Genomic DNA, 26,364 nt, shown 5'->3' with positions numbered 1-26,364 from the left:
AGCACCTAGGCATGCAGACTGCTTCTACAAACATTTGTGAAAGAATGGGCCGCTCTCAGGAGCTCAGTGAATTCCAGCGTGGTACTGTGATAGGATGCCACCTGTGCAACAAGTCCAGTCGTGAAATTTCCTCGCTACTAAACATTCCACAGTCAACTGTCAGTGGTATTATAACAAAGTGGAAGCGATTGGGAATGACAGCAACTCCACGTAAAATGACAGAGCGGGGTCAGCGGATGCTGAGGCGCATAGTGCGCAGAGGTCGCCAACTTTCTGCAGAGTCAACCGCTACAGACCTCCAAAGTTCATGTGGCCTTCAGATTAGCTCAAGAACAGTGCGTAGAGAGCTTCATGGAATGGGTTTCCATGGCCGAGCAGCTGCATCCAAGCCATACATCACCAAGTGCAATGCAAAGCGTCGGATGCAGTGGTGTAAAGCACGCCGCCACTGGACTCTAGAGCAGTGGAGACGCGTTCTCTGGAGTGACGAATCACGCTTCTCCATCTGGCAATCTGATGGACGAGTCTGGGTTTGGCGGTTGCCAGGAGAACGGTACTTGTCTGACTGCATTGTGCCAACTGTGAAGTTTGGTGGAGGGGGATTATGGTGTGGGGTTGTTTTTCAGGAGCTGGGCTTGGCCCCTTAGTTCCAGTGAAAGGAACTCTGAATGCTTCAGCATACCAAGAGATTTTGGACAATTCCATGCTCCCAACTTTGTGGGAACAGTTTAGGGATGACCCCTTCCTGTTCCAACATGACTGCACACCAGTGCACAAAGCAAGGTCCATAAAGACATGGATGAGCGAGTTTGGTGTGGAAGAACTTGACTGGCCTGCACAGAGTCCTGACCTCAACCCGTTAGAGCACCTTTGGGATGAATTTGAGCGAAGACTGTGAGCCAGGCCTTCTCGTCCAACATCAGTGTCTGACCTCACAAATGCGCTTCTGGAAGAATGGTCAAAAATTCCCATAAACACACTCCTAAACCTTGTGGAAAGCCTTCCCCGAATACTTTTGGCCAGATAGTGTATTTGCCAAACAAGATTGTGTGCTTCATTAAACGTTTCACTGCAGTTTCCTAGTGAAATGTCTAGCGGATGTCCAGCACCAAAAGCAAGTGAAATAGTCTCATAACCAGATGAGGTTTTTAAGGTGAATGTTAGATGGAGGTTTGAATGAGTAAAACGTACATCCCTAACCTTAAATTTTAACCTAAACCCAACTAATAGTGTTCCAAATGGAAATGAGAGGTGAACAAAACAGACATCCTTACCCTTAACCAACGCCTAAACCTAACTGATAGTGTGGAAAAAGCAAATGCGACATGAAAAGCACATTTTCTGAAGCAACCACGTCATTTTGTGTCGCTTGGGTTCGAGCCTCGGTCTTCCAAGTCCAAAGTCCAACACTCTTATCAGGCGAGCTACCGCGGAAGCGAATCACATTGGAGTACGCGTGTAAATGTAGGTGGGTCTTTAATACAAGCGTTAAATTGTATCGTTTTCAAATGATGCATTATAGTAAAAGTGTTTCGATATGATAACATAGAAGTGTGCGAGTAATAGGGCGAAAAATACGTGTAAATAAAGTTATAATCAGCCATTGTAGTTGTGATTTGTGTGAAAGTGAATAAAACACACAGTTGTTGCAGCGCCTCTAGTGTACATTTCACCAGGAAACTGCGGCTAAATGTGGAACACAGTTTGCAAAAATGTAGTTATAGTAACGTTCATTCTAGGAGACTAGGTTGACTTCATTCTGGCTAACATATATGAGATTTCATTGAATTACAATGGCAGTAAGTATATGTTGAAAATTACATTAGTATGTTTAACAATGTATACTACCATTTTCCAGCGAAAGCAGTTTTTGGAAAGAAAACAACATTTAGTGAAAAAATATCAATATTTTACTGGATGAATATTAAAAATACATTGTTAAAAAAATGGGGCTAGTTTCCTTAGCCAAAATTAGAAAGAAAATTTTTTTTTTAGTTCATTTGTGTAACACTATGTTTTTCTTGTGCTTTAGGGGTCTATCTTGACAAATGCTGTGTGCGGAACAAAAAGCCCATGCTGGAGGGAGGAACTCTGGGTAGTAAAGGCCACACTTTGGTTGTAGTGCCACATTTGACCGAGTCATACGGACCCGCCGTATCTGGAGGAGAGAAAGCCATTCCTCTCTGTACCCTCAAGAACTTCCCACACCGTATAGAACACACACTACAGGTACAAAAACAAGACTGTGAAATAATGCCATAATGTGTTGGATAATCTCAAAATTAGATACATAAATATTGCCTACAGTAGCCATACCAGGTCATTTGCAAATGTTTGAGAATAAGAAAAAAAAAGATACTGATTAAAAGGATATTAAAACTCAAACTCCCAATTTTGATTGTATTTGGTTATTTATTTAGTATTTGTATTTCGCAAATACATTTCTATCAAAAATGAAGCTGTATGTGTGAATCACGAATTAAAACTTTGTCATATGCAGTGGGCAAGAGACCAATTTGAGGGCCTTTTCAAGCACACTGCAGAGAACGTGAACCAGTATCTCAGGTATGCAAAATGTAATTCAGTTAATATATTTAGAAATGTGAACAAAAGGAAATGTGCTGAGAAAATGGTTATCAACATATTTTGTGTCCACACAATGGTTTTTAACTGGTTCCTCAGTCTAAGTCCAGGCTTAGCCATTCGTTATTAGTGCAATCCTAGGCTGTCAACTGGCTTCCTGCCATTAAATATTTAGATATTTAAGTTAAGGGTGTTTATAGAGAGACGTGTGCAGGAAGTTGAGGTGGCATATGCATCAGGCAGATACCGGAGAGGAAAGGAAAAGGCATAACAGCCTCAATCTCAACTACTTCCTGTTGGCAAGCAACAGCCTTTGAGTGAAGTCAAGGAAGGACCCACCTATCAAACCAGACCTCTGATCAAAATTCAATGGCTTAGTGTGGTTAAAAACTAAGACTTTTGGATGGAAACAAATACCTTTCCATTTAAAGGAGACTTTTAACAAGTGTTTTATGTAACTATTTGCCAGCCTCAGTATTTATACTCTAGTAACTAGCCTTGTCTGTTCAGATATACATATTTGGCCTACTTAAAGGAATAGTTCACCCAAAAATGAAAATTCTCTCATCATTTACTCACCCTTATGCCATCCCAAATGTTTATGACTTTATTTCTTCTGTTGAACAAAAACAAAGATTTTTAGAAGAATATTTCAGCTCTGTAGTTCCATACAATGCAAGTGAATGGTGGCTAGAACTTTGAAGCTCAGAAAGCACATAAAGGCAGCATAAAAGTTATTAATGTCTTAAGAAGCGATATGATAGGTGTGGGTGCAAAACAGATACATTTTCAAGTCCTTTTTTTACTATTAAAGTAAAAACCCTCTCTACCCAGTAGGTGGCGATATGCACAAAGAATGCGAATCGCCAAAAACAAAAGAAGAAGAATATGGAGTGAAAGTACACATTTATAGTAAAAATTACTTAAATATTGATCTGTTCCTCACCCTCACCTATCATATCGCTTCTGAAGACATATTTTAAACCACTGGAGTCGTATGGATTACTTTTATGCTGCCTTTATGTGCTTTTGTGAGCTTCAAAGTTCTGGCCACCATTCCTTGCAATGTATGGACCAATAGCTGAGATATGTTTTCTAAAAATATTTGTTTTGTTCAGAAAGTCATACACATCTGGGACGGCATGAGGGTGAGTAAATGATGAGAGAATTATCATTTTTGGGTGAACTGTTCCTTTAAGTTTCAGTCTTTGATTTGGTCTTTCTGTACTGTTTTTGCAGTGACCCAGCGTTTGTGGAGCGCACAGTCGCCCGTGGGGATGTGGAGGCTGTGGAAGTGTTGGAGGGCGTCTATAGGAGTCTGAACCAGGAACGGCCTCAGAACTGGACCGACTGTGTCAGCTGGGCCCGAGGACAGTGGGAAACACTCTACAACAACCACCTTAGACAACTACTGCACTGCTTCCCTCCTGACCAGGTAAAACAACAGATTGATAGTCATGGACTGGTATGGTGGTAAGTTTAAAGTTCAGGCATAGTAACCAGAAGGTTACTGGTTCTAGTCCCGGAGCAAGCTGTGAGCCATCATTATTTGGCATTGAGTAGAATTCACGCTTCTTCAAGTGGATTGTTCCTGTAATAAGTATACTGTAAGGGGCCGTTCATATTTTTTTAACTAATGTGAACATATAACATTTTTAAAAACAAATGGACTGGTACATGGGTCAGTGTCGTGATGTAAATTCTTTTGTCCACGTCTAATAAAGTATTCAAAAATACATTTCAAACACAATTCTCACCAAACAATTACTTGAATACACCACTTCTATGATGCTTTCAATTACTGAGTTCGAAGTAATTCTGATGTCTTTGGGGAGGATTAAAGTCGAAAATGTCATGTGGTGTAACCGTCCGGAGACAGTAAAAAAAAAAAAAAAAAAAAATCAAAGTCTCAATAAAAGCTGAAATTTGTGGGAAAAAAAAATGTTGGCATGGATTGTGCTGAGAAAGCTGTTATTATTATTTCATAAAAAAATAAGCAGTTGAAACAATTTTATTTTAAAATATGATTAATATTTGAAAAATGTCAAAGTCATGTGGTGTAACCAACATGTAGGTAGCATTTTTGTGACAAAATGAATAAAACAGAGAAGACCTCTTTAGACCTGCAAAACTGTGTGTGAAATTTTAAACACAAATAATCATTTTGTCACATCTTTAAATATCAATATTTTGACATTTTCATGAAAATGCTCATTTTGTTCAGGGCATTTGGTGTAACCATGAGAAAACATCTTGATATTCCTGACTTAAAAATTAATTATATTTGTAAAAAAATATTTTACACCTCTTTAAAGTCATTAAATATATATATATATATATATATATTATAGAAAATGCCACAAATGTTTAAAAACAACACGAACTCAAAGATTACATGTCTATGAACTTGACACATGTCTTCTAAAATAGATTTTTTTAAATATTTCAAATTTTTATCATCTCGGACAACGTTATTTGTCAATGAACCATATGTAGAAATGAACATTAACCAAGATTAAGAAATGTTTTAAAAGTCGTCTACTGCACTGTGTGTCAATAGTTGGAACTATTTTGTAGCTTGACATAGTGTCTTGAAAACGAATACAGCAAAAATTAAGTGAGACGCAGTATAACATCCAAATTTGTTTGTCAAGCACATAGACTAAAAAAAATAAAAAATAGCATGCATTTGGTGTCACTCTCTCTCTATATACAATAGACAGTTTAATTACAGTATAATTGTATTTGTGGCAGACAAGCCTCTCGTTCATCGGGAAAGGAGGAAGCAGGAACCGGTTTAACAATCAAAAAGACTTCAATTCAACATAAAACACTGAACTGGAGCATAATTAAAGTGCACACAGAAAACACTGCTGCGTGCGTCTCTCTCTCTCTGGTATCCCCGGCTCCTCCTTTTATCTCTCTCTTGCTGATTGGGCAACTCAGCGCTGGGCATGAATCCTCTCGGCCCGGCCACGCCCTCCTCCTCATCACAGTATTGGAAAGTATTTTAGCAGATTGTGGATTCATTTCAGGACTCTCAGGAATGGTTAAATGTCTCAGTTGCACATTTAACCAGCAGGTGGCACTGTTGTCTATGTCAAAAGCTGATTATAATGTCTGGTGGAGGTACTGCTCAATGTTCAATGTCACAGAGGGAGGTCAGTACAGGTTTACATGGCATGATGACATACCAATAATAAATTATAGATTGATATAATTTGACATGGTATCATGTCAAGATTAATTTGTGGATTATAGATTGGGCCCTCCAATACAAAGTTGTTAAAACACTTAAATATTAGTATTTATTCATTATTAGTAAGTATTGTTTACAACAGAACAATTGCAGCATATTATGGTACATCTTTTACAAATGTGCGATTCTTATTGAACTTAAAATAGTAAAAACACAACCGATCGGTCTTCTGCTGTACTGTAAATAATAAAGTAGAGTAGGTCTGATTGTAAAGAAAATCCTTTGTTTCTCAAGAAATAGCTCATGAGGTTTGGATGAGCTTTGCATAACTGAGCATTGTTAGAAAGATTAACTTTCCTGGAAAGCCGAAAGATAGATGTTAATTGCATGCAATGATCTCCACACCACAAGTCTAGACTAGTGGAAAACGCATTGAGTCCCAGTTCTTTTTGTCTGCATTTGGTCTTTTCAACAGTCACTACTGTTTTCTATTAGGAGACTAATTGGATTGAACACACGCACACATGATAAAGTCATTACTTTGTCTGTATTAGCAATAGGTATATGGAGACAGGGGCTTTATGATCACCGATCACATCCAGTTCACATCAGCATGTGACAAGTGGCTGCAGGGACTCCATTTGATCCACAACACATGTAGACATCTTTCAGTCTTGTTTACTGGAGCCTTTCATCAAGAGGCTTTACATGTGTCACATGCAGTGTTGGGCAACGTTACTTTTAAAGTACGTTACATTATTACGTTATTACATTACTTCTAATAAAAGTGACTAATTACTTTTAGTTAATAAGTTGGTTGGATATTTTCTCTGTCATAATTTGTGTACTCAAAAAATTAATATTTTAGCCTATTTTTAAGATTTCAATTTCATAATAAAATTCCATTCAATTGAATTGTTATGTTTAACTAAAAGAAATTAATAAAAAAAATAATAATATATATATATATATATATATATATATATATATATATATACAGGTATATATATTATATATTTAACAATAATAAAAAACATATGGAATTTTGCTATGAAACTGAAATGTGTAAATCTTAAAAAATATATATAAAATATTTAGTGTTCTTTCCTTACAGTTTTTTTTTTTTTTTTCAATTTAATCTTTTTATGTCATGCATTTTTACGTTTTATTTCTTTACTGCAAGTTTTTGGGGGGTTTTTTGGGGAAAAAAATGGAACAATAATAGACTACACATTTTGTTTATTACTATTTGCATACTCTTATTTGGAATAAGTACCTAGTTTCTTGGTTATTATAGTATAAATCAGTACTCATTATTTCCTAAATGTAATCTTGTGTTACACCCAACTCTGGTTCATTTGTATGTTAGTTTACAGATAACTCAGTCACTATATGTATAGTGTCACCTTTTTATATCTTAAATAACTGTATTGTTTCTTCTTTTCTTCCATTGCTGTTTTTTCTGTAGGTAACAAGCTCTGGGCTTCCATTCTGGATGGGTGCAAAAAGATGTCCCCATCCTTTGACCTTCGACACCAGCAATGTAAGTTTTAGCCAGTAAATCCCGCCCCACAGCCCCTAGGATCTCCCATCACCCCTTCAGACTGTCTGACGTGTTTATCTGAGCTGCTCACGGTTTCTCTCTCAGTTTGAATTGAATCTGCTATCAGTGATCACCTGAGATTAACAAAGAAAGATGAAAACGTGTTAACCACCCCTACTCTCACACACATAAACACACAGTGTCAAATTAAAAACAGGCCGTCCTTTTCACTTTAAGAATACCTCACAGACAAGCATGTAAAAGGGAAAAGGGAATGTCTCACAGGGATAGTTCACAGAAAAATTACGTTTCTGTCATTATTTCTTCACTTTTGAAATTAAATGAAAGTAAAAAGTCGCTGAGGCCATCAATTATTACAGTTCTGCATAGCATCTCCTTTTTTGTTCCACGAAAGAAAGAACATCATACAGGTTTGGAAATGATGACAGAACTTTCTTTTTTATCTGTGAACTATCTCTTTAAATATTTTAAAGATGTTTTCTAGATATGCAAATGAGTCTATTGTAGCCATTCATCAACCATAATGCACTTTTATGGCCAATTTTCCCAATGCTTTCTTAACGTTATCAGCATTATGTAAGGTTTGCTTTGCCCCAAAGGAATTCCTTTTTGATTCATCATGGTCTATTTGAATTCTATGGTTTCAAAATTTCGCCTAGATTGGAAACTGTTGTTTTTTCAAAATGTGTAACACTTTCCCCTCCGTTACTTCCCTTTAACCGCTGCTGTTCCCCTTTTCTTTGCAACTGGGTTTATGATCCATGCCATTTCATTGTCTCCATCATTCAAAATCAAACACACAGATTGTGCGCATAATTTACGCAAGTTCCACCTCAATGCAAAATATCATTTACTTAATCAGTATTTTTGTCTAGTTTTCCAGTTAAAATATCTAAACATCACAAAAACGAGATAAATTTACTTGAAGCTAAATGGCATAAGATATTGAAACATTGACAAACCGGATTCAGATAATCTTGAATCAGTTTTATTTTCTAACCATATATATATATATATATATATATATAACAAAAATAATTTTTATGGAGTCTGCACAATACATTTAAATTAAAAAGTTTATTAAATACATTTGTTTATCTTGTCCTATAGACCACCCATATGGACTTTATTGTAGCAGCGGCCAATTTATACGGTAAGATCTATGGAATTGAAGGCTCCAGGAATCTTGTGGACATTCAGAACATTCTGCAGGGAGTAAAAGTGCCAGAGTTCACTCCTAAATCCTCCGTAAAGATTGCAGTGACTGATCAAGAGTTGAAAGAGGAGAATGAGGAAAGAAGAGAAGAGGGTGAGCCTGAAATATTATTAGATTTGATATGAAATGAAATATTACAATAGTTTCTGTATAAAATGAACATATTAAACGTATGTAATATCTCTTTTCCCCACTGCATCCCTTAGACAAAGTCAAGCTGGAAATGCTGAAGGAGAAATTGTCAAAACTCCAGCTGAGTGATCAGAACTTTCGAATGCATCCACAGGAGTTTGAAAAGGTAAATAATTAATCTCATAGTTTTTTTTTAAGTTTTCAAAGCCATGATTTTGCTGAAATGTGCCTTTAAATTTAAATACCCCATGTTTGAATTTAGCGCAAAAGCGAATGAGATTTGAGAGCTAAGGCGAAGGAAATGATTGTCCCCCCAATAGCGACTTAAATTTAGATCAACTCCTCACACAAAGCTACCGTATGACTTCAGAAGACTTGTAATACTGTATAGTGTACAAGTCATGTGGACAACTTTTATGGTGCTTTTTACAGTATATATCTTCGTGTTCCATGGAGGAAAGAAAATAATACAGGTTTTTGAAGTGACATGAGGGGTAGTAATTAATGATAACCAAAATATTTGGGTAAATATTCTGCATAAATTGAATTCAGAACTATCCTCTAAAAGCTTTAAGCATATTTAATTAATCTGAAAAGTTAGTATGTTAACTTTGGCAGCCCAAGTAAATCTGCTTGGTATGTGCACTGTGTCTGTCAGACATGTTGGCGTCCGCTCTCAGATAGGAAGTCTCATTAAACCACAAAATTGCTCCTAAAGTGTCCAACCCCAACTGCTGTTTTCATTGACCCTTAGCCAGCTTCATCCATAACAGACCAGAGCAAACAAGAGTTTCTCTCTGTTCAGACTGATCTTCTTCAAAACCTGCTCAGAAGGTAAGCATCCATGGACATACAGGGCTTATGAAAAGCTCTGGGTGCATGTTGCTTTAGTCAATGTCCTCTTTGACATATGGAGCAACTGCATGACACATGGACTTCCTGAATAAAAGCCACACACACAGACGTACATATGGAATGGGCAGCAGTCTCTGAGCAACATCTCAGTTGTGTTTTCTGATAGGAAGAAATCAGTCTCAGTGTATAAACACGGTCCAATCACCCAATGGTATCCTGCAAAGTGGACTTCAAAGGGTATTCAGCCATCTTAAAGGGATAGTTCACATTTAATCACATACATTTGTTCCAAATCCACGACTTCTTTCTTCTGTGGAACACAAAATGATATATCTTTTGCATATATCATAATTTGTAATAATGTTTGCATTCAATTAGAAAGTATTTTCACTAGTGGTCTCAGACTTTTGGACCCCCACTGCATGTATCATATGTCCATAGACATGTTCTAAGTGTGTGTGCATGTGTGCATTTTAAGCAATGACACATTCTTTGCCAGATCAGATGTTTTGTTTTTTCCAGTGGAATGTGTGTTTGGGGAATTCTGTTGGCATCAGATTGCCAGATTATATACTGGCCTAACACCCCCCACCCCCGCAGTTACCCAAAACACACCCAATAGTCCACAGCCATTGTAGTGCTGCAGAGCCTGGAGCATAAGAAGGCTGCAAAAACCTCAAACCCAGTGTGCCTAAGCACATCTGCAAAAATGCAATATCATATAACACCTTAATTCTTAAGTCAATACCGACATATATTCAAAAAAATATATATTTTTGATTATAAGATATTATCAAATGTTTTTGATGTGCTGTACACATTGTTGTAATTTGTAGTACTTGCCAAGTCTATTTGAATTGTGTATATATATATATATATATATATATATATATATATGTATATTAATCTATTAAAACTATTAAAGGTAGACTCAGTTGGGTCCATTGATACAATATTGAAGTAAAATGGGGAAAAAAAACGTTACTTATAACTTATAACTCGACAATAAAAACAAGGAGGGTCAAGTGTTTGATATCATTGTAAAGAAAAGTTTAAAAAAATGTTTAATGATATATATTATGATACTTCAGCCTAAGAAACTGCTGAAAAATCACAACAACAAAAAAATTAGCCAACAATGTCCTTATTCTTATTTTTCTTATTTGACATTATATATCTCTGGGTGTAAATAAGGTGGCTCTGAAAAACTGCTTTTGTTTTGTACCCAACTGTCATCTGTATCTGAGAAAATGTTTGTGTTGATACGACAAAGCAATCAAAAGTTATAGTATTACAAAAATTATTTATCATAGTGTCCAAAAACATCTCCATATGTCCAAAAGCCTCTCCAAACAAATAAGACATAATAATTGTACATAAAAAAAAAAATTTAAAAAAAATTAAACATGCAAACACAACAATCACTAAAGGTTATTACAGCGTATTGTATACTGTACAGTGTATGTTATTATTTGCATATTGTTGAGTGTAATTATGTGTATATCAGATGTTTAAATTGTGTTGTGTTAATTTGATGTTATTGTAAATTGGTATATGTCTCATCACTGTCACGACTGCTATGTTGATCGGAACTGCACCCAAGAATTTCACACACCATTGCACTTGTGTATATGGCTGTGTGACAAAAAAGTGATTTGATTTGATTTGAGGTTTGCATAGCATGTAGAAATGATTTTAGTAATGAGATTTCACAGTATGATTCTGCATCGAGTGTGTCATTTACTTGGCGCCATCTCCTGGTGGCCATGTGTAACATTGTGCTTCATGTGGATTATCTAATGATCTATGCATCCGATTACAGTAATGGTATGTGATACCGCTGGCGGGCCCATCCGAGCATAAAGAGTCAAAAAAAGTTCATTTGCAAAAGCGTGCCTTCCTGCATTCTTTGTATTTTAGAGTTTCAATATTGCACCCATAGCAGTCTTTGAAGAGTTCGGCTGTTCTAAGTGTGACATCATCTGCAGTGTCACCTGAACAGGTGAAATTACAGATAACTACAATAGGTGACTGGAGATCCCAGTTTAAATATGACATGGCATCTTTATCAGTCTAGTACTTGTTGTACCAAAGTATGCAAACATACCTGTGGCACGAGCATGTTTTTGTTCCTGTTGTTTATAGTTCTTGCTGTTTTATGCAAGTCTAAAAGATAACAATTGACACTAGACTAAAAAACAAATTACTGTAACTAACATAAAAGCTGTTGTTTCAGACTGATCATTTGTTTCCAGTGTTTTTGCTCCGTGGTAACGAATGAACAGATGGCTGGTTGGTGCTGATTTGGTGATAGACAAAAGTGTTTGGAGTGTTTTCCATAGTTGACAGGAAAGAACGGATGACCGAAAATGAAACAACTAATTTAAAATATACAGTGGGACCCAAAAGTCTGAGATGGAATTCTTCTACATGCCTTACCTTTTTCTAATAATATATATATATATATATATTTTAATGCAAATTATGTTGCCAGCATTGCAATTTGAGTAAAAAGTTGAATTTATCAGTTTTTTTTTTTTTTTTTGCTTGTTTTTTCGTTTTTTGTATGTCCTCAACTGTCAGAAATTTGCTCATATTCGGTCGGACTTTTGGGCCCCTCTGTAAATTCAAGAGTATCAAAAAGTAAAAGTAGATCAATATTAAAAACTCATATCGAGACCCTTATGTTCTATTCCCTTTTGCTGCTCACCGTCCTGCTGTTTTTGGATGAAAGAATGCGTCCTACGTGATCAACGCTTAATGGAACAGAACACATGGGTCCGTTTTTTAAACAGTAACTTATAGATGAACTGTCTTCATCTCATGAGAGTCGTCATGATTTTATAAATATGTTTCACAATTACAATTCATGTTTTTGAAGGAAAGGAGTAAAACTTTTTTTTTTAACTTGACATGGTGTCTTTAAAACACAGTGACTCAATTCAAAGAGACACAACTCAACAGTGCATTTACTCATTTAGTAGATGCTTTTTTTATCCAATGGTAAAATACATCTCTCTGATGCATTTGCACATGGATCAGTAATTAAAAAATAGCACATATAGCTCAGATGAAATGCAAGAACACACTCTGTGTGAACATCCCCTTATGTGTCAGTGCTTGTAATAATGCAATTGTTTGTGCAATAATGTATGTTCTTTTCCATTCTTTTGTTTCAGGATGATGACAACAATTTCCACATGGATTATATCGTTGCAGCATCCAACCTGAGGGCAGAGAATTATGATATACCAACGGCCAACCGCCACAAAGTGAATGACTTTTATCTTTGTTAAACAACATTTGCTGTGCTTTTGTTTGTGAGATCAGTTCTAAAGTAATGCATCTTTCCCTTCTGGGTGTTTGTGTCCTCACTTTAGTACATGCACACTCATACTCAAGTCCTTTAGTCTCTTCTAGACCATAGAGTCCCTATGCGTATGCCAACACAACAGCCTCTTTTTTGGCTTAGACGATAATACTATATCACTTGACTTATTTGTACCATTGAATGTAATTGAATGTGTTTCTTTAATTCACAAACAGTACATCGAGATGCCCTTTCTATGCCATAAAGGCCTACACTACATAGAAAATGTGGACACACCTACTCATTCTGTATTATTACTATTTTCCACATATTAGAATAATAGTAAAATCATCTAAACTATGAAACAACACAAAACTATCTTATATTTGAGCTTTTTCAAAGTCACCACTTTATGTCTAGGTAACAACTCTGCACACTCTTGGCATTCTCTCAAAAATAAAAATAAGAAAATATTACATTAAAATGTAAAATGAAATTACATTTAAAGGAGCAGTATGTAATATATTTACTGTACTAAAGCATAAAATTATCATAATATGTTATCAGAGATTTAGGAAACATGCTAAGTTGAAATTCTGCCTTCTACGAAAACAATGCTACAGCCAGTATATTCTATTTTGAAATGTCCGTTCCAGGCCGGAATTTCTGTTTGTGTTTTGGCCTGTGTGATCCAGCCCACTGCCCATTTCCCAATAGTATTTCGACACCCCAGGTTGCCAGATTTGAAACAAGTTAGTGGGCAAAGACAGCATGCTGCAGCCATGGAAGCCAGCAATACATCTAGCTAACATTGACAGAGTTATAAAAAATCCACATGAGCTGGTTTATAATTTGCAAACAATAAAAACATTGCAGATGTATACATTAGCTGATCAACTTACAGTGTAAGGCTCGTCGCTTGCCATTGTCAGTTTGCTCATTCCTGTTGCGTGTCCTCAACCTGGCAACCCGTGTGAGCTTCCAGTCTGGGTAGGAGGGGGCGGGGGAGACAACTCTCTCCAATATTTTTAATTTGGACTGCAGTACCCATTTTAAACACTTGATGTCAATGTTACATATTGCTCCTTTAAAAGTGGGGAAAAAAATGAAACTACAATTTTAGTTTTTAGCTTAGAAATTCATATCAAAAGGTTTTTAAGATCATGAAAAATATACATTTATTCAAGTGTGTGAAAACTTTTGACTTATACAAAAATAATGGTAACACTTTAAAATAAGATTGCATTTGTTAATATTATTTAACAACTTAAGTTAACATTAACAATGAACAAAACATTTACAGCACTTATTAATCTTAGTTAATGTTGATTTCAACATATACTAACATTTTTGAAATAAAAAGTTGTATATGTTAACATTAGTTAATTCACTATGAACTAACAATAATCAATTGTATTTTTTATTAACTAACATTAACAAAGAATACTGTAGAAAATATATTGTTCATTGCTCATTAATGATAACTAATGCATTTAATAATGTTAACAAATGTAACTTTATTTTAAAGTGCTACTAAAATAATAAGCCTTTCTCTTTTCTACAGAGCAAGTTGATTGCTGGCCGCATCATTCCAGCGATCGCCACAACAACAGCTGCAATCGCTGGACTGATGTGTTTGGAACTGTATAAACTCGTTCAGGGTCACCGGCAAATGAAATCTTACCGCAACGCGTATGTCAACCTGGCCACACAATACTTCGTCCTCTCACAGCCTCTTGCGGCCCCGACATTTACAGTAAGTAATATTATATAACATTTTGTTTTCACATGCATCATTGCGCTTATGGTCAACAGCATATTCAGATATAAATCATTCTTGACACTTATGGAAGACTAATATGTATTTAGTTAGAGTTAAAAGAAAGACTTTTGTTCCTAATAATCACTCTTGTGTTGTGAACAAAAGGAAATGACTACTGAGGTTGACTTGTGTTGTGGGGATCGAGAGTGATGGGTTGGGGTGAAAGGGTGCTGCATCAGTCTTCTTTCTAGGTCTAGACCACTGCAGGCTTTAGTGAACTTCGTTTCATCCTCATGGGCTTAAATCACTTAGTAACTGTACACTCACCCCCACAAACCCTTTGCTTGCAAACATGCTGTGTTTGCACAGTTTTAGGGGATTTCCACTTTCAAAGGGAACACGTTCAGATTTAGACAGTGGAGTATTCAGACAGACACGTGCATGCATTAATGCAGCAAACCTTCAAAGACATTGCACGCAAAGTCTGGAGTTTAAGTTCGAGCTTGGGGCTTATAGGTTTATAACTGTGGGGAAGCACATTACATACAGACAAAAATACAATTGTAAGATGCATTAAATGAGTACAAGATTCCTGCTCGCTAGACTTCATAGATGAGGTAATGCAACCTCAGATATGGTCGTCCACATGGAGGAGGGAATGTTGTTTCAAGCCACATGTGCAGGGTCAAAGTTTAGGGTAATTTTCACCCGAGGGGATAAGCGGTGAGCTGGGCTTTGAAACACACAAGCTCAGGTTACTGGTGAGATGTGGACGTTTTCTGGAGTGTCCAAGCTGCTCCTTTCTTAAAATAATTACAAAAACATACACTGCTGGTGGGGCTGGGACGATATGGTTATTGTTGGGACGATATACGATATGAGGTTCACGGTTCCATGTAAACTCGATTCGATTTAACAACACTTAATTGACAAAGTATGACAGAAAAAGGTTTTTATTTTTTAGAAAAAACATTTTTAGCAAATTTCTCATCAGAATAAAATTCTTTAAGACACAAATTAAATTCGCAAAGTTCAAATAATAAGAGTAGTGCTCAATGAAATCAGTTTTATTTTTCCCCAAATTACTGTTTTAAAGTTTTATCACCAAAAAATCTGTCTAATCAAATAAATTCATAGAACTTAAATCAAATGAAAACAGAACAATTACTTTTTAACATACCATTGCATTATTTTTATCCAATAAAGTGCTTTCAGATCCTCATAACACATCCCAAAACACAACATTGTCATTATTTTTTTGTCAAATACAGTGCTGCACAGCAGAGCATCAAGGTATTAATGAAAGCATTGATAAAAACTTTTTAGTTCAGCAGCATTCTTGCTTGTGAGATATTGCTTAAATATATGTGTAATTATTATTTATATATTATAATTATTATTTGTATTATTATTATTATTATTTACTAAAATTACATTGAATATTACATTATTACTCTAAAATATTATTTATTCAATAAAAAATGAATGAAGCACTTTTAGTTTATATGTTTTTGACGAGAGATTCTCACTTGCGGATAAGCAGATCGCTATTTGGCTTAATGTGCTTATTAAAATGCAAAGGCTGTGATTTAATTAAATGAATGTATAGTCTGCATGTGCTGCATGCTTCACAGTAAATAAGTGCTCTGCTGTTTGTCATCTACACACAAACAGAATGTGCATGATGTTTATGATGTGGTGTTATCAGTGTTCAGTTTCTTATATCCACCTTTTTCCTGAACACAGTTTCCGGTCTCCAGTGTTCTCACACGCATCACCGTTTATTCTTAGTGTGTAAAGTATTACATTTGTAGAAGTAGTCAAAAAAACATGTGGCTCTATAGTGCTGATACTTCGCCGAGTTTTTTTTTTTTGATAGTGACTCACCTAAGTAGATCACATGAAGCGACGGTCTGAGTTTAGTTACGTTGATATCATTAACTACTTTGAGTAGTTCAAAACCAAGTTTCATTTGTCCATTTGGCCTACGTATAAAAACCCATCTGGAGAATCTAAAAGTGGATCTAAACAGTCTGGAACAGACACATTTCTGCAGAATTCCTCCATGGGATCTCAAAAAGCCTAAAATCCATCTGGATTTAACAAGGAACCAAAAATCCAAAATGCATCCGAATTATTTCCATCAACAGTTTCTGGACATAAGAGCAGTATACCCACAACATATCCCAATATACACAGATGGATCTAAATCTGGAAGTAAAGTGGCAGCAGCTTTTGCAAAAACCAACTGTGTCAGGGTATCTGCATCCCTGACCAAAGTTCAGTTTTCACTGCAGAGGCAAACGCTCTACTACTGGCACTGAAGTTTATTGAGACTGCTCCACAAATTTTTTTTTTAATAATAACTGATTCAAAATCATGTCTTGAAGCATTGGAAGCTACTAAAACTGATCACCCAACAATCGTGAAGATTTTAATCAAACTGTCATCTCTTGAAGCAAAGAGTTTTAATATTATTTTCTGCTGGGTACCTGGACACTCAGGAATCTCCGGTAATGAACAAGCAGACAGAGCTGCCAGAGAAGCACTATCTACTGAACTAGTAAAATGCCCTATACCTTCCACAGATCTGAAACCTACTCTGAATATATATATCAAAAACAAATGGCAGTCGGAGTGGGATCAGTGTTTAAACAACAAATTACAAGAAATAAATCTTGTTGTTGGAACAAGATATGTGTTCCCTTTTAATAATCGCTGGGATCAAGTCATTTATACATGATGCCAGATAGGACATACAAGACTCACGCACCAATTTTTACTATCAGGAGAAAATTCACCAAAGTGTTCATCTTGTCAGAACCCACTATCCATTAAACATATTTTACTGGACTGTCATACCTCTACACATCTGAGGAACCTGTATTATTCAGTTGATTCTTCTGAAAAGGTTTTTAATCAAGTGAATCCAAATTTAGTTTTAAGGTTTTTAGGAAAAATGAATCTTAAAAACCTCATTTAACGTATTTAAATATTTTAAATAACTAAACCTGGTTCCCGCCATGAATATAGCCATTGAAGCTGGCATGGCGTAAAAAATGAAAGAAACAAACAAACAAACAAACTTTGAGTAGTTATGACAGCCAACAACTGCACAAGTTAAGTGTAAAATACATTTTTACTCTAAATAACACTTAAATGGTTGTCGTTCTCTGGCTGGATTGCTCGTTTAGGTTCGTTTTACATGGCGTCTCGAGACCAGAATCAGTAAACAGGGAATTAGAATTATCATGGCGCTGCCCAGTGGTTGCTCAGGAAAAATGTGGATACATTACATAAGAAAAGATCACAAAAAATAAAACCTTCAAGACTTAGTTAGCTACATTTTTGGGGCCACAGTTCACTTTCTACTTTCTGATAATCATTTGTATGGCAGAATAACTCATATTTTCTTTTACTCTTTATCTCCCCTTACACTCTTTCAATTCTTTTTTCATTTTGTTTGCATCCCTCTTTCATATGACTTTCACCGTCTTCACTGGCCTTTTCCAAGTCTAGGATGTGTGAAAAAGTTTCCACACATGGAAATAGTTAAGAGTGAGCTAGAACAAACTTTTATTTTGTGATACTGATACTGTTGGAATGCAGCCATTTGGTGGAAAACGAAAAGTAAATTTTTCCATTTTTAAAGCCTTTATTAGACTCTACACGAGGCTTTGTCAGCTGTCCTTGTATTAAATTGAGCTGTGGCAATATATAGTAGCCTCTTTTCCAGACACGTGGCTTCTAATATTATGGATTTATATAAAGAGAGAGAAAGCGAGAGTGAGATAGACTGCAATAATTGATCAGAATTATTAAATGTGTTACCAGGGCTATATTTTGTGCTTTATGACAATGGCAGTTTTTAGATGTTCTTTGCATTGGCCATTGACGATCGCAGCATAATATATACATAATAACAGCTGGAGTCAATTTTCATTTCTTTCACCCTTGACATGACAGTGTAATGTCAACAAACCCTAAAACCCCAAAACTAACGTAGAAGTGACGATTTAAACAACTTTACAGCTCAAAGAATACATGAGTTTTAACAGAAGAATTAATGTACGTTCTTTTATTAAATTATAAGCTTCATATTTTTGCCATCAAACCCTTCAAAAATTGTCCCATTCACTTCCATTGTAAGTGCCTCACTGTGACCATGATTTTTGCTTTTTTTTTAAAGAAAAGGAGGGGCGAGTCGAAATAATTTTTTGTAATCAACATTTTTTTTTTTTAATTAACATTTTTTATTGACTCAAACATATAACAAAGAAAAAACACAACATAAATATATATACATTGAGTCAACATTTAACCCCAACTATTACCCCTCCCCAATCACCAACCTCACCCTGACCCCCAATGAACACCCCTGTGGTCACAAATAGAATACACATACACACAAAAAATAACAAAAATAAAACCCCCTAAAAAAAACAAAAAACAAAATATAATAATCATATATAATTAAAACTAAACTTCTCTCCACAGCCTCTCCCCGAGAGTCCCCCAAAAACACCAAATACCTGCCCCACTTCCTAGCAAACAAATCTCGAACTCCCAGCCCTCTGCTCGACATCTCCTCAAAAGCCGCCACCCTCCCCATTGCCGCACACCACTCTGTAAATTATGGAGCCCCATCTGACTTCCATCCCCTTACAATAATCTGCCTGCCAATCATAATACTGGTCAGGACCCATTTTCTTATGTGTTTGTCCCCCAAATTAATGACCGCCCAATCGCCCAGAATACAGAGTCTGGGGCAAAACGAAATTTGAGTGCCCAAAACATCACATATGACACTCTGAACCTTCAATCAAAACTCTTGGATCTTAACACACCCCCAAAAAACATGGGTTGTGTCTCCATCTTCTAATTGGCATCACCAGCAGGTGTCTTTAAGACCAAGCCTATACAATCTAGAGGGGGTCCAATAGAATCTATGTAATATCTTGAATTGCAAAAGGCGAACCCTTGCATCTCTAGATGCAGACTTGACGTTTTTTAGAATCCTATCCCACACTCCCTCCTCCAATACCAAGTTTAAATCTTTCTCCCATAATCTCTTGAAAGAATTTGAAATTCTGTCCCCCAGACTCTGAATTAGCAGGGAGTAATACACTGATGCCTCATGACCTTTTCCAAAAGCAGTAATCACCTCTCCCAGAGTATCTGCTGCTTTAGGGGGGTGTATGCTACTCCCAAATACAATACAGAGCAGGTGGTGCAGCTGTAAATACCTATAGAATTGAGATCAGGGAATCCCAAAATGTTGAACCAAATTTTCAAAAGATCTCAATTCTCCACTCTCATATAGGTCACCGAGCGTATTAACCTCCCTCACAATCCACTCTGACCAGCAGAAAGGGGACTTATTAATACATAATTTAGGGTTCAGCCATATACTTGAGACAACATTTAACACCAAAGTCCAAATTAAACACTCTGGACACTTTTGTCCATACTGAGTGCAATTGCGAGATAAAGGGGTGTAACTTCACCTCTCCAGTTAGTTTAATTGAAAGGCTTTGTAATGGTGAAATATGGGCAAGAACTTCCTGTACAATACAAAGGGGCTATCTCAGGTGGAAGCAACCAATGAGCCAAATGTCTGAGACCGAATGCATAATAATAAAACATAATCTTGGGTAGGCCTAGCCCACCTTTGTCAATCGGCCTATGTAACTTACTGAAATGTAATCTGGGACGTTTACCATTCCAAATGAAGGACTTCACTATGCTATCAAATTGCTTGAAATAAGAGAGGGGGACATCTACAGGGAGAGACTGTAGCAGGTTGTTAAATTTTGGAATACAATTCATTTTAATAACAATCATAGATAAATGTAATGAAGCCCACCTGTCCACATCGCTCAAACCTTTTTATTAAGGGGTCAACATTTTTTGTAATCAACATTAATTAATCAACATTATGCCCCAAATGCTGTTGATTGAGCTTAACTTGTATTGAGCCCGGAATATTCCTTTAATACAAGAAACTTTCTACATAATTGTTGACACAGAGTTGTGGAGGAAAAAAGCAAAAACTTGTTAAGATTCACAAAGATGTGCGTTTTCTGTAGTAGATAGTTTTGGTGATTGATTTTAGTTTTGCACATCACTTACCTTAGCGATGGTCAGATTATCATTCCTACAATACAATATTATTTTTGACCATATTGTATTGCAGTTTGTAATACATTTACCAACCAGCTGGCCAGTATTTGCTTGCAAAAGCAGTTTTACTTGCATCTGCTGCTTGGCAAGTGTTCATTTTGGCTCCTGTGTGTTACAGTCAGTTTCTAAAATTAAGTCACATGGTCAGCACATAGGCCAACAAAAAGCTGTACAAATTATGGAGACATGACTGGTCAAATGCCAAGAGTGTTCAGCTTAGAGTCTAGAAAGTAATATACATAGACTAAAAGATTTAGTTGGAAGAAGAGTGGGACAGAAGAAGGATATGCGCTTGGTTTCCTGTTTTGTATCAAGGACATCCTCATCTCCATTATTTTTACACTCTCATGAGACAGTAATTCAGAGAACGCACTTACCAATCACCGTATTATGAGAATGATTCAAAGAATAGAGCATTACTAGGACTGGGTAAAAATTTAACTTTTCCGATGCATCGCCGTTTCATTTGAACGATCTCAACATCGACTCTTAATCTTTTACTATATGCGCAACTGTGATTAGCCACTGGCTGGTAAATGTTCAGATTTCAGTCATCAGTGATCGAGAAGCATATTGGTAAAGAGGTTCAGCATCCTTTCACTGCTTGTTCAGAGCTGAAATTTGGTTTGAATTGTTTTGTGTAATGTGTGTCCAAAGACGAGATCCACACAATCCAACTGTCATTGAATATTGTCTTTTTTAATACCTTTTTATGTTCTTTACAATCAGTTGTTGATCAAAAACAACAAAAAAGAAGCCATTCGAGTCTCTCTCGTTAACATACCCTCATTTAACAGATGCTCTTTACAGAACTACTGTTTTTTTTTGTTTGTTTTTTAAGAGATGGTGCCAATTTTTAGCATTTTTAGCAGTAAAAAATAATGCATCAAACAAAAAACATGTAATAAGATATAATATATGCATTATAATATCATGTTTATTGATGGAATACATGGATTTGTACATTTTAAAAAGCAAAAATGTGACCAAAATGATGAAAAACAAATAAAATATAAATATAAAGCACTGAGTTTTAGCACATGTTCTACATATCAATGTAAATATTTGTAAATAGTAAAAATTATGTATTAAACAACAAACATGTAACAAAATATAATATATACAATATAATGTCATATTTAATGATTAAATACATGGATTTGTACATTAATAAAAAACTAAAATGTACCAAAATGATGAAAAACAAATCAAATCTTATTTGTAAAATTAATATTTTCTTAATGTACTTAGAAGGTCCCCTGTATAATGAACAGCATTAGCTGGACATTATTACTGAAATATACCCATATGAATCAATATCAAATAAAATCGGAATCGAATCAAGAGCTTAAGAACCATTTGGTACCATGTGAAAAAGTGACTCCATCTGAAGTTAGACATTGGAACAAGAAGATAGTCTGATTGAAAGTTAGTCCTTTTAGCCCATGATTCAAATGCATCTCAAGTGATCGCTTTCGATTGGGTTTCGATTGGGTTTTATTGTCATGTAAGTAGGTGGTTTATTAGCGTTTACACAAATGTGATGTGGCCATGTGCATCCCTGACCACCTCTGATGTTGGTTTGAGTGACCATGTTTACATCTGTATTTAGCAGTGTCCGCTAGTGGTCGACCGATATATCGCAGAGGCCGATAAATCGCCTGATAAATCGCCCGATATTCAGAATTTCTTAAATAATCGGCCGATAAATTTAGCCGATAAATTTTCCCATTTGGACGAATGTTTTTTTTTTTTTTAAGGCCACGAGGGCGCAGAGAATTGCCTGCTTGCATGTGAAGGAGCATCTGAGACTTTTTGTTGTTACGTGCCATCGTGTGACTACAATAATAGACCGGTGTGCAACACAGTCTCATTTAAACAATCCGCATATCAGAAACTTGATGCGTTATAGTGCTCGCCTGTTTCCTTCTCCATCTCTCTCCTCAACAGTTTCCTGTATCTCTTAACTGTCTTGTATAATGATAAAAAGGCAAATATTAATAAAACTTCTATCCTATACTGTCTGCAAATAAGCGGATATCTCGTTTAAACAGATTAAATTCACGAACCTCACAAAAATCCAGCGTTTTCTTCCCGTTCCGGCGCTCTTCTGATATCTTCTTCTGAAGCGCGTATTCCATCAGCCAGAATCAAAACTTCAAGGTAAAGTTCAAATATTCCTCTAATAATTCACAAATCATGATGGTCAGTCCATGATAATCCAGGCAGGCAATCCACGCCGTTTAAACTCTCAGTAGATTGCTGCTGCACTCGCTGGATCCACACGAGAGCGTGAGTGCAACTTCAAAGTAAAAGCGCCTCATGTGCACTGAGTAAGTGCTATATTGTACTGTATGTACAATTGGTTTGATTCGGTCTTTTATGAGAAAATGCGATTGGTAATGTGCAAATGCCATCCATTGTTGCAGGACTACTGTGTGTACTGTCATTTCCTTCTTTCTAATATATTAACAATTTCTTCATGCTGAAATAAATTACTAACATTTTATGACTAAACAGAAATCAGAAGAAACTATCTACCATTTTAAATACAATCTTATTTTTTTAAAGATAATTAAATATAATAAAAGTTTATTAATATAACTTATTAATACAAGTTTTGTATGAAATTGAGTAAATATTGCGCTAAATAAGATTTATTCATTTTTTTAGCAGTTTTATGTTTATATTATTTACTACAGTACTGTCCAAATGTCTTAGGCACATAGATGTTTCACAAAAACATTTGTCTTAAGATGGTTATTTATATCTTCAGCTTTAGTGTGTCAATAGGAAATATAAATGTTAGACTCCCAAACATTACTTTTGCAAATAGAAAATATTAGAATAGAGAACAGGGAGCCCTGCAACAGATGGCATGGCCCTCACAGAGCCCCCCACTGAACATCGGGTCAGTCTGGGATTACACAAAGAGACAGAAGTAATTGAGACAGCCTAAATAAATGAAAGAACTGTGGCGAATACTCCAAGAAGCTTGGAACATCCTATCTGCCAACAACCAAGTGAAACTGTGTCCAGGTGTGCCTAGGTGAATTGGTGCTGTTTTAAAGGCAAATGTGGTCACAACAAATATTGATTTAGCTCTTTTTCTGTTTACTGGATTTGTATGACAATAATTGATTAATGAAAACGATTTATGTCGTTATTTTTTTAAGAAATCCTCACTTTGAAAGTTTTTCACAAGTGCCTAAAACTTTTGCACAGTACTGTATATTAAATTGTGTGATATATCGGCATTGTATTGCCTATCAGCCACCCTGCTTTCTGGATATCGGCATTGGCCATTAAAAAAAACCATATCGGTCGACCACTAGTGTCCACCTGTGATTGGATCACCCGAGATGAAATTAAATGTCTAAATAACTGCTGCACGTTCGCAAGTCCTTGCAGGTTAAGTGATACTTGTGTTGAATAGTAAATTAAACTACTTCATGTTTAAAACTGCTCATCTGTCAGCTCAGCCTTTTGCCTGTAGGTATTAAAAAGAGGCTCATCAGCATTGAGGGAACATCTGGCAGTGCTTGTGATGCTTTTGATAATTACACTCAAGCCTTTCTCCCTCTTATAGACACAGTGGATGCATTTTTGTCCCATTAGGTCATCATACACTATTCATGACTTCCAAGAATTTTCAATGATACCAACATTGGTTGGTAGTCTTTCTAGGAGAGTCCTGAGATTCTTTTCAAGGGGTTTTCTTCTTGATTTTACCCCATGTATGCAGTTGGTGGTAGATAACAGAATTGTCCGTTTAGAGTGTTTATAGCAATTAAATATTTATAGCAATTAAACTAAAGCAAAGACTAATTATCAGGACAGATTGTGTGCCAGCTGTACAGTAACTACATTGGAATGCAGAACATGTAGACATGGGACTATACCGATTTTATTGGGATGTCAAGTCACCCTACTCTGTTCCGCACAGTTGTTGTTGTTGTTGTTTTGTTTTTTTTTAATGTGTCCTGTTGTTTTTCAGAATTGCACACACTTCTTTAAAAAATTCTCACACATACACACTTTTACATAGTGGATTAGTTGTGTCTACAGCATGAATGGTCTTGACCAAATTAAGTGGAGATCATGACCTATGAAGCGAGATCTTTAATGCCATATTGCCGCCTTTTTTGGCCATAAGGACTTATGACTGTTCCTTGAAAAAAAGAAAATAAAAGAGCGAGAAGAGAGAGAGAACTCTGCAGAAATGACAGCTATTTCCTGCCATTGCAGGAAACTCCTCTATTAGAAGCAGATTTTCTTGAGCGCAAAGCTCCATTGCGGCTGCACTCCATTGCTTTAATCATTCACAGTTTCTTAGAGGGACAGAGGGGGTTTAGGGGGAGAAATGGTAAAGTTTCAAAGCCCATCTGCTCTACCCAAAGGCTTTTCCTAACTTCTTTGTTCTTAAGCATTCCCTTCATGATGGAGTTTCAAAACATCAAGTCTTTTCTTGTTCATTCATTATTTTCCCATTGTGTTTACTGTAGTGTCCTCACTTGCATAATCAGCTCAGACAATAGTTTGGCTGTGTATACCTTCATCAATGAGCATTTAGTCTTGGTTAAAGCTTTCCCTAGTTAATGACGCACAAACGCAACAATCTAACCACAAAATGTAGGAGATTTTCTTTTTTCTAAAAGAGAAGGTCTGTAAATTTAAACTGTGTATATCTGCTAAAAGTAAATTATGTCAAGTTTTAGGAGTACTCTAGCATACAGACAACCTCAAAGCTAATACACGCAGACATTTTCGCTGCTAATTTCACCACGAAAACAACTTGAAATTGAAAATCAAAAATTTACACTGGGGACAATTTTTCTCTTCATAGTCAAATTTTGTTTCTTCCCTCCACAAAACAACTTGCCACCTAAAAAGAGATAGGTATTTGTGTCTAGGGCTGGGCATTAATACAGATATCCTGATTTGATTGTATTTAGATTCACTAGCTCTTGATTCAATTCTATTTTGAATCGATTTGATTCAATATCAATTAATATGGGTATATTTCAGTAATAATGTACATTTTGCTTACATATGAATGAAATGATCTCCCAGCTAATGCTGTTAATTATACAGGGGACCTTCTAACTAGGTACATTACAAAAATATACATTTTACAAATTATATTTTATTTGTTTTTATTTGTTTGGTACATTTTATCTTTGTAAAAATTTACAAATCCATGTTTTTAATCAATAAATATGATATTAAATTATATAATGCATAATTTATACTATTTATATGTATTTATATTGATTTGTAGAACACGTACTAAAAATCTGTGCTGTCTCTTTAAGAAAACAGGCAGTTCTGTAAAGAGCATCTGTAAATGAGCGCATATTAACGAGAGAGACTTTTTTTTACCTCATCTGTGCTATTCGTGATTATTATCAAATGTTTATGTTTTGCTATTTTTGATCAACAATTGACTGTAAAGAACCAAAAGGGTATTAAAAGAGACATTATTCAATAATTATTCGTCTGTAGACACGGAATGAGTCAAATCAAACTTTTACTCTCAACACACAGTGAAAAGATCTCT

The 26,364-nt window shown here is 35.8% G+C and overlaps 1 protein-coding gene across 3 annotated transcripts in view; it reads left to right on the top strand.

Annotated features, from left to right (window-relative positions):
• The window catches only part of uba7 (ubiquitin-like modifier activating enzyme 7), a 79,521-nt gene that overhangs the window by 26,775 nt on the left and 26,382 nt on the right, over nucleotides 1-26,364 (top strand). For all 3 annotated transcript variants that reach the window (XM_051707084.1, XM_051707083.1, XM_051707085.1), the window contains 8 exons: nucleotides 2,033-2,229; nucleotides 2,501-2,565; nucleotides 3,823-4,018; nucleotides 7,251-7,325; nucleotides 8,457-8,655; nucleotides 8,769-8,860; nucleotides 12,729-12,821; nucleotides 14,424-14,615. In XM_051707084.1, coding sequence (XP_051563044.1) covers nucleotides 2,033-2,229; nucleotides 2,501-2,565; nucleotides 3,823-4,018; nucleotides 7,251-7,325; nucleotides 8,457-8,655; nucleotides 8,769-8,860; nucleotides 12,729-12,821; nucleotides 14,424-14,615 — 1,109 coding nt within the window. The remainder of the gene's footprint in view (nucleotides 1-2,032; nucleotides 2,230-2,500; nucleotides 2,566-3,822; nucleotides 4,019-7,250; nucleotides 7,326-8,456; nucleotides 8,656-8,768; nucleotides 8,861-12,728; nucleotides 12,822-14,423; nucleotides 14,616-26,364) is intronic.

This window comes from Myxocyprinus asiaticus, chromosome 9, assembly GCF_019703515.2.
Source record: "Myxocyprinus asiaticus isolate MX2 ecotype Aquarium Trade chromosome 9, UBuf_Myxa_2, whole genome shotgun sequence".
In the NCBI taxonomy this organism is placed as follows: domain Eukaryota; kingdom Metazoa; phylum Chordata; class Actinopteri; order Cypriniformes; family Catostomidae; genus Myxocyprinus; species Myxocyprinus asiaticus.
The sequence above is the reverse complement of the archived record's forward strand: the minus strand, read 5'-3'. Positions and strand labels throughout refer to the sequence as shown.